Genomic DNA, 9,090 nt, shown 5'->3' on the forward strand with positions numbered 1-9,090 from the left:
CTTGCCCTCTATATGAAGGTAAGTGCTGGGTGAGCTCCAGGGCCCTCAAGCCCTTCTAGACTTCTCCCTGACTACGCCATGGTGCCACAGGAGCTGGGATCCCAGGCAGTGCAGGGTCTTTCCCCCCCTCGTGCCTCTGTCCCCTTCCCGTGGGCCTGGCCACATCCCGTGCCACAGGCTGCTCTGCCCTCGCAGACTGTCTATGCCCATGTCTCTCCAGGGAAGTGTGGGCATCCTCCTCCTCCTCCTGTGGCACAGGGGGTTCAGATGACTCTCCTGGGGCTGGGAGGAACAGCAGAATGACTGCCACTGCTCTCTGTGTTCCTTGCAGACCCTCAACTCCATGGACAGCATGCTGAGGACAATGGTGCTCAGCTTTCCTGCCTCTCTAGTCAGCGAGGAGCTGCAGGGCATCTTGGAGGTCTGGCACAAGCAAAAAGGGGGGGAGTCCCAGAGCTGTTCCTCAGCCTGGAGGGGAGGGTTTGCGCACTCCTGGCTGAGTGGTGCCCAGAGCAGTGCTGAACAGGCAGAGTGCCCTGCAGGGAGGGTGCCCACCTCCTGTGGGGAAGCTGGGGCAGGCCCCAGGCTCTTGTGGAGCACAGGGGCTGCAGAGGGTGGCACCTGCCCTCCTGCCTGGCCATGAGGTTGGCTCTGGGCCTTTGTGCCCGACCTGGGCGGGAATCCAGGGGCAGACACCCCACTGCAGGCTTTGCTGGAGGGGAGAGGAAGCCTTGAGGGATGGGGCGAGCGCAACCCAGCAGTGGAGCTGTGCTGCTGGTGTTGGAATCTGCTCCCAGGGCTCACCTGCTACTTCTCTTGTCCCAGCTGCTGCTGGACTTCACCAGATGCGAGAGAGAGGCTGTGAGGGAGAGGGCCATGGCAAGGATCGATGTGCTGACCCGTGTGCTGTCCGACTATTCCACTCTGCAGGTAAGGACCAGGCCCCCTCCAGCCAGGCCATGCCCCCATCCCTGCTGCTCTCCATGCCAGGGCTGCTGCCCACATGGCTGCTCTGAGAGACGGGAATGCAGGGCTCTGCAAAGCCTGCACTCTCCAGCAATCCAGCCCTGGGCAGACTCTCGGGTGGGGGGCTGTGGCACCACCTTTGTGCCCTCAGCCCTCCTGCTCATGCCTCCCTCATCCAGGCCTGTGCCAACGTCAGAAGAGGCACTGCTGGACCTGTCTGCTCTGGGGAGATCCAGCTCCCGCTCCTAGGAAAGCTGCTGGGGCGTCTCATCCTTTTCCGGTTCTCCGAGGAACAGACAAGCTGTGCAGCTTTCCATGCTCTTTTTGCCCTGGCTGACTTCATCTGTAAGTAAAAAAGGCAGAGCAGTGCTGGGCTTCATCGCTCTGCACACAGACATCTCCTGAGAGATCTGCTTCCTGACCTCCTTTGCCCTTCCCAGCTGCTTCCCAGAGTTTCCCAGCTGCCACTTTGCTGCAGAGGCTGAGTGCTCTGCTCAAGGCCAGGATCTGTTTGCTGCTGCTCTCCTTCCTCCCCTTCCTTTCAGGATCTTGCAACCCGCTGGTTTGTGGGCCCTACAGCCAAAGCTCCTCTTGACTTCCCTGTCCCAAAGCCACGTCTACCCTGGTGGGGAAGAGCAGATCCCCCACCCTGGCTGGCCCCTCCAGCGCCTGTAGCAAGAAGCTGTTCCTGATGCCCTCCCAAAATCCTGGACTGCTCCTGTCCTGCACCCTTGCCAGCAGATGCCAGGGCGGTTTGGTGAGTTTGCTGGCAAAGTTGCTCTGCCTTCCTGACTCTTGTGTGTTTGCACCGGTGTTTAGTGGAATCCAGGCTAAAGGACAGAGCAGACCAAGTCCACCGGGAAGCCGTGACCACCTCCGCGCTGTGTTCTCTGAGCGCCAGGGACTGTGCCAAGGTAAGGAGCTGTGCCCTTTCTGGGACTTTTGTCCGTGGCACCAGCAAGGCACTGGTGTGAGCCAAAGGACCCCACAGCAGTGGGGCTGGAGTGCCCTCAGCTCCCTGGGGAGAGGGTTCGCGCCGTCCTTGAGCAGGGACAGCACAAGGGCTGCACTCCAGTGGCCCAGCAGCAGCTTCAGCCCCAGCAGGAGCTCCAGTGCTCCTGGCCACCAGCAAGTCCCTGGTTTTCAGTGGGGCCAGCAGCCTGTGGCCATGAGCCCTCCTCCCCCAGCAGGAGGGCCCTCTCTGCTCATCTTCTGCCATGCAGGGACTGCAGGCACTGCTGCCAGCTTTGCTGTGGGCACTGCTGTCAGCAGTGGTGGGCACGTCCGGCCAGGGTCCCTCGAGCTGCTCAGCCAAGCAGCACCGTCAGGGCACTCAGCGTGACATGTCTTCCTTCCTTGCTGCCATAGGCCTTTGGAAAATACCTGCAGTCCCACGAGAGGACAGACGTCATCCTCGTGGCCATTGAGGCATTGGGCGATGCCAGCATCCTCGACCAGCAGGTGCCCAGCAGCCTGCTGGATGTGGCCTTGGAGGACCCGGACGTCTGGCTGACGGACGTAAGTGGCCTGTGGCTGCATTGTTGTGCCCTTCAGCCCTCTTGGGCATTGTTCCTCTCTGCATCCCTCCCTCCCGAGCACACGTGACTCGGGCCCCCCCAAGCCACCTCAAGGCAGCAGAGAGGAATGGGAAGGGCAACTGAGCACATGGTTGCACTCCGGGGGCAGTGCCATCCTCACCTGTATCCCCTGCAGGCGCCCAAGATAGTCAGCAGCATCCTTGAGAGCCTGCCATACTGCAGCACACAGGCAGCGTGGGAGAAAGCAGAGTCGCTCCTTCGCCTGATGACCAACCTGTACCCCACCACAGTGGTCATCCTCCTGTGTAAGGCGGCTCTTCAAGGAGACAGGTACTGGCCTTGAGGGTGGCCTTGAGGGTGGGCTTGTTCCCTGTGGGGAGAGGGACCCTGAGACTCTCTGGCTGCCAGAGCCAAGGAACGCTGCGGGACAGCCTGCAGAGTCAGGCCCTCCATCCCCCCACGCTTTCCAGCCCTGCTGGCTGGGCTGGCTTCACAGCAGCCAAAGCTGGCCCAGCCAGCCCAGAGCCAGCCCGGTGCTCCAGCCCCACGGGGAACACGCCCTCAGCCCCGTCCTGCCCGCGCGGGCAGGGCCCCCGGGGACGCGCAGCCAGGGCTCCAAGGGGCAGGTTCTGGGGGGCTGCTCCAGGCCACAGCACTGGGGCTGAGGCAGCCTTGCTGACAGCGCTCTGCCTTCCAGCACTGCGCCGGAGCTGTGGGAACTGATGTCCTCCATGCCAGAGACGCTGGCCAAGATCTTGGAGGACTTTGCCAACCTGCTGCGCAGACAGTGCTTCCGCTGCTCCGCAGAAGGCCCCCGCACCCAGCCCATGGCTGTGAGTGACCACTAAAGGCCCTGGTCCCCTCCCACCAGCCCTGCAGGCTCTGCCGGCCCCTCACGGCTCTGTTTGCTCCTGCAGTCATCCTCCAGGAAGGCTGAGTGGGAGGAGTTGGCTGAGGAGCCCGACTCTGTCGAGAGCCATCAGGGCTGTCCAAACATGAGGACGGCCAGGCTGCTGCTGGAAGGGCTCGTCGGGCTGTCGCAGAGAGCCGAGATGGTGAGCAGGGCGGGGTCAGGGGCAGCCCTGTCGGCAAACGGGGGCTGGGGCTGTGTGGAAAGCAGTGGCTTGGCCTGGCCTGGGACTCCCAATGTGGGGTGACTGCTCCAAACGCCCTCCCTGCCACAGTGGGGCCTGGGGTGGCTGCCTGAGGAGCTTTTCAGGCACAGCCCTCTTCACCCAATGGACATTCTCTTCTCTCTCCAGGCAAGAAACATTGAACTCTTCCTACCGGGCATGATGAAGATCCTGCAAGTTGGCAGCAAAGACGCCAAGATGAAGATCCTGCTGGCCTTGCAAAACGTTCTGTGTCAGCTGAAGAAGAGCAAGGCCAGCTTCATCGCTGTGCAGCTTGTGGGGAGGCTCCTGCCCCTCTTTGACTCGGTAAGGCTGAGGTGGAGCCTGAGCCCCTCAGATGGGCGCTGGGCAATGACAGCTGCCCTGCAGCCCAGCCCTGCAAGCAGCACTTGGAGCCAGCTCCACTCCCCTGGGCTCTCCTGGGATGGCTTCTGGGCCGTGCAGCCCAGTGCTCCTTCTTCTGGGATGTGAGGCCGGAGCCGCTGCCCTCCCCCCAGCCATGATGAGGACCCTCTTCACTGTGGGCAGGGAGCTGCTGTTTGCAAAGCTCCCTTTTCCTGCTTCCTGCCAGGAGTGCAGCGAGCTGCGAGAGCTGTCCATCCGCATGCTGACAGAGCTGCTGCAGTTGGTGGTGGGCAGGGATGAGAAGAGGATGAGGAAGGAGGTGTGGTGGGCACTGGTGCCTCTCCTCTTCCGCATGAGCGACCAGGTCCCCAGCGTGGCCAAGGTACAGCGCTGAAGGCTGAGCCCTGACACACAGAGGGCTGAGCTGACACCCCCCAGGGCTCCTGGGCATCGGGGCAAGGGCTGCTGGCAGCGGGCAGCGCTCCCCCAGCACAGCCCGGGGGAAGGTCCGTGCGGAGCCAGCGCCAGCAGGGCCGGAGAAGCTGGCACGGCCCTGTGCAACACCTGCCCTGCCTGCTCCTGCAGGGCTCGGCAGCAGCCCGTGACCACCACGGCCTGAGCAGGGGCATCCCCATACAGGCTGTGTCAGAGGCCAGGCCTTTGAGCCTCCACGCCTGTCCCCCAGGGCTGTCCCCAAAAGGTTCCCAGATATTTGGGCTAGGGCATGTCCCAGCTTCCTAAAGGCAGGATCCCCCAGGAACAGAGCCGGGATGTCTCCTTACCCAGGCCCCCGGGCCATCTCTCAGCTCCTGCTGTCCTGCAGGCCTCCAGGGAAGCCCTTCTTGCTGCCGCTGAGCTGCTGAAGTGGAAGACGCTCAAGCACCTGCTGCAGAGAGAGCGGCTGTGGGAGCTTGGAGCGTGCTTGGTAAGGACAAGCTGAGGGGCCCAGGCTGGGGGAGGGCTGCCCCCATGCCATGTCTGGGCTGGGGGCTCTGCAGCTGGGCAGAGCCTGGAGCTGCATCCCTCTTGCTGCCCTCAAGAACAGAGCCCCAGGGGCTTTTCTGCTGGCCCCTGTCCCTTCCCTGGAGCCAGCAGGAGGGGAGGCCTCTCCATCCCAGGGTTGCTGGCAGGAGGCACTGCTCCATCCAATTGCCCCAGTGACAGCCCTGGAGAGACATACCTTGTTCTCTCTGCAGCTGCAGAACAGCAGGAACAGGGCTGAAGACTTCATCCACCAGAGCCTGCCCTACCTGCAGGACCCTCAGGCCAACGTGCGCCTGGCGGCCGTCAGGTTCATCGGTGAGTGCCAGCCCCTGCGGTGCCTCTGGGGGCAGCCTGGCCCCTGTGCCACTGCTGCCCCAGCAACGAGGGGCAGTCCTGGGGCTGCCCCAGCCCCAGTCATCCCGGGCAGGGCCTTGCCTCCCTCTGCCAGCCCTGCCCACGCAGTGGGGCTCGGTGGCCGCGTTGCTCAGTCCCACTGCCCTGAGCTTCTGGGGGCTCCTGGGCTCAGCCCTGCTGAGGGGGAGGAGGGGAGGACTGGGGACCCTGCTGCTGGGAGCAGGCTGGGGAGCAGGGGCTAATGGAGCTCTGTGCCCAGGACTCATCACATGGCGCCTGAGGGAGCAGACCACGGAGAGTCAGGCTGACATCCTGAGCGGTGAGTGGGGAGCGTGGTCTGTCGGGAATCCAGAGGCTCTCTGCAGACGTGGGGTTTGATCTGGGCTATGTTTCTTTCCCTCACAGCACTTCAGCCCTTGGAGAATGACTGGGACATCTCTGTCAGCTCCCTGGCAGTTCAGACAACCTCCATTCTGAGGAGTCCTTGCGTGCAGCAAAGACCAAGAGGCCTCCTGCAAGCACTGCGCTGCTGCTGGCCGTGAGCCCGGCAGAGGTGCAGCTTGCATTGGCTAAAGGACTGGGGCTCAGTAAAGCTGCAACAACGTGCCCAAAGCCCTGGTGTCCTTCAGCTGCGCGGTGCTGAGTGTGCCGAGCCGACCGTGTCCTTCCTGGGCTGTCCCTCAGGCAGCGGGAGGCTCCCCCCTCAGCACCCCTGGTCCCAGGCTTGTGGGACAAGCTGAGCCCTGGCTGGGGCTTTCCCCGGGAGAAGCTGCCTTGGCTAAAGGACAAGCTGCTGCCCGAGCCTTCTCGCCCCATTTCAGAGCCACTGCCAATGTCACCCTGCCCTCTGCCACTGTGAAGCTATTCCCCCTTGTCCTGTCACTCCAGGCCCTCATCCAAAATCCCTCTTCAGCTCCCTTGGAGCCTCTTTTAGGAACTGGAAGGGGCTGCAAGGTCTCCCCAAAACCTTCTCTTCTCCAGCCTGGGCAGCCACAGTTCTCCCTGTGTCCCCACACGGTGCCCCACTCTGGGACCCCTGTGTCCTCCCAGGCCCAGCACCCCAGGAGGTGACATGGCAGCAAACCCTGTGCTGCAGCCGTGTGTTGCTTTGGACCTGGCTTCCTGCAAAGTCCCCGAGACCCAGCAAAAAAGCTTACTTCCCAGAGAGAAAAAAAACCCAAATAGCAGAGCTAGAGCAAAAATATAGATGTACATATATCATAGTCATATCCAGTAAGAATACTCATCATGACTGGGCTTCGTGAACAAAGATTTGGGAAGGGCTCTACCCACATTTGTTGCAAGGTCAATATGAGATAGACATGTCTGGTTGCAAAAGGCACAGCAGAAAGACTCCTTAGGTGGTATATTCTGCAAGGCACGATTCTTTCTGCGTTGTCTTTTCTCCTCAAGGGTGATCCTGCGTGCGTTCTCAAAAGCATCAGCAGTGTTATAGATGCTGTGTCTCCAGGCCTCCCGATTGGAGGTCAGAGTAGACCAGTTATGGTGATCAATATGGCCAAGGCTGAGATGCTGTTTCAGGGAGTCCTTGTATCTTCTCTTTGGGGCTCCTCTCTTGCGGTAGCCAGTGGCAAGTTCACCATAAAGCAGGATCTTAGGGAGACAGTGGTCCTTCATCCTGGAGACGTGCCCTGCCCAGCACATCTGTGTTCTCAGCAACATGGCCTCAATACTTGTGACTGCTGCTTGTTCAAGAACAGATGTATTGGTCACATAATCTGACCAGTGGATGTTTAGGATTGTGCAGAGACAGCGTTGATGGAAGCGTTCGAGGAGTCGCAGGTGGTGGCAGTAGATGACCCATGATTCAGATCCGTATAAGAGAGTAGACAGCACTATGGCTCTGTAAACACTGATCTTTGTACTTTTCTTCAGGTGTTTATTTCGCCAAAGTCTTTTATGAAGCTTTCCAAAACTCTCTATGCCTTTGCTAACCTGTTGTCTATCTCTCCATCCATCTTACCCTCCGAGGAGATGAGGCTACCCAGGTAATTAAACTGTTGGGCTGATTTGAGCTCTGATTGGCCAATGATGATATGGGGATGATGGAAGACTTCCTGAGGTGCCCGCTGATAGAGAACTTCTGTCTTCTTTAAGCTGACTTCCAGCCCAAAGAGCTCAGCAGCATCTGCAAAGCAGGATGTTAAACGCTGCAGAACTGCTTCTGTGTGGGAGATGAGGGCAGCATCATCAGCATAAAGCAGCTCCCAGACAAGATGGTTTAAGGTCTTAGTGTGGGCCTTCAGTCACCTTAGGTTGAAAAGGCTTCCATCAGTACAGTATTGAATGTAGATACCGTCCTGATCATTGAGGTCTGCTGTGGCCCTTTGGAGCATCCTGCTGAAAAAGATTGTGAATAGGGTTGATGTGAGAACACAGCCTTGTTTCACACCACTGGTTATTAGAAAGGGCTCAGAAAGTGCATTGCCATATCTGACTTGGCCGTGCTGATCCTCATGGAGTGAGATGATCATTTTAAGGAACTTGGGGGGGACAACCTAAATGTGCCAAAATCTGCCACAGACCTTTTCTGCTCACAGTATCGAAAGCCTTGGTGAGGTCGACAAAGGTTCCATAGAGACCTTTGTTCTGTTCCCTGCACTTCTCCTGCAGTTTTCTGAGAACAAACACCATGTCTGTGGTGCTCCTGTGGGCTCTGAAACCACACTGGCTTTCAGGTAGAATTCCTTCTGCTCTAGCGGGTATTAGTCTGTTCAAGAGTATTCTTGCCAGGATTTTGCCAGCAATGGAGAGCAGAGTAATACCACGGTAATTTGAGCAGTCTGATTTAGTACCTTTCTTCTTATACAAAGTGATGATGACTGCATCACAAAAAAACCCCCCCAGCATCTTTTAAAAGCAAAACTGTGAGTCCAATACAAAACTGCTAGATTACATGGAGAATCTGGTGTAAAATCAGGTGCAAACACTTTACATTGCTGGCCAGCTCTCTTCTCAGGGATTAAAAAAAAAAAAACAAAACACATAAAACCACATAAAAGCAGCTGGATTTTGACAAGCAACTGCATAGAGGGAAGTTATACAGCTCTGCATATATATACTTACTGTGTACATGTCTGTGTGCACACACACAACAATAGAGTGCACTGCCAAAACTGCTTAAGGAATACACGTCACTTATTCATGAATAATCTATATTTTTATACCATAATTTGTCTATCTTAACTTTGCTCTGTAACATACAGAAATAGCAGCATAACATTTGGACTGACGTAACTGTGAGAACAGATATCTACTTTTTAGCTACTCTAAGCAAAGTAGGTTTCAAGTATTGTTAAATATGATCATAGACAAGTTACCTTCTCTATTTGATGAATAGCACGATGGATTTGAAACTAATTGCAAAAGTAGGGCTGGCCAATGAAGTGGCCCTTTTCTCAGCAGTGCAAGCACAAGTATTTTTCTGCTGGCTCAATAGTTTTAAATGCCCAAAGTGCTCTTAACTAAGTTGAAATCTGATTAAAATAGGAACTTCAAAATATTCACAACAGCTAATGCAGCTACACACACACAGAAAAAGCTAAGGAAATTCTTGTATCTTTTCTTATCATTAAACATGTGTTTTGAAAAATAATAATTAAATAAATTGTTCCCCACAGATTCTGCCAATTGTTTTGCTTCCCATCAGCATCTTTGAAAACAGTTTGTTAAGACAATAGTTCTTCTTTATTATGGAACTATGGGGATGATGTCCTTCTACCTGCCTCAGTCTAAAAAGAAATCTGTGG

At 57.0% G+C, this 9,090-nt stretch overlaps 1 protein-coding gene across 1 annotated transcript; it reads left to right on the top strand.

Moving 5' to 3' along the window:
* Positions 1-6: 6 nt before the first annotated feature.
* On the top strand, positions 7-5,873 carry LOC113940842. The gene is made up of 15 exons (XM_027631993.1): positions 7-18; positions 332-421; positions 826-930; positions 1,146-1,311; positions 1,786-1,880; positions 2,335-2,484; positions 2,680-2,834; positions 3,202-3,337; positions 3,422-3,559; positions 3,767-3,943; positions 4,209-4,364; positions 4,806-4,907; positions 5,179-5,281; positions 5,580-5,639; positions 5,726-5,873. Exons 1-15 carry the CDS (start codon positions 13-15, stop codon positions 5,860-5,862), a joined length of 1,776 nt encoding a protein of 591 aa, XP_027487794.1. The 5' UTR covers positions 7-12; the 3' UTR covers positions 5,863-5,873.
* Positions 5,874-9,090: the final 3,217 nt, after the last annotated feature.

Source organism: Corapipo altera, unplaced genomic scaffold (genome assembly GCF_003945725.1).
Source record: "Corapipo altera isolate COAL_440 unplaced genomic scaffold, ASM394572v1 61412, whole genome shotgun sequence".
Lineage (NCBI taxonomy): Eukaryota > Metazoa > Chordata > Aves > Passeriformes > Pipridae > Corapipo > Corapipo altera.

Excerpts from the sequence above, each read along its gene's own strand:
- LOC113940842 (XM_027631993.1), top strand. Across the intron at positions 3,944-4,208 it reads TCCTGCCCCTCTTTGACTCG|GAGTGCAGCGAGCTGCGAGA; the intron begins GTAAGGCTGAGG and ends GCTTCCTGCCAG. Across the intron at positions 5,640-5,725 it reads TCAGGCTGACATCCTGAGCG|CACTTCAGCCCTTGGAGAAT; the intron begins GTGAGTGGGGAG and ends TTTCCCTCACAG.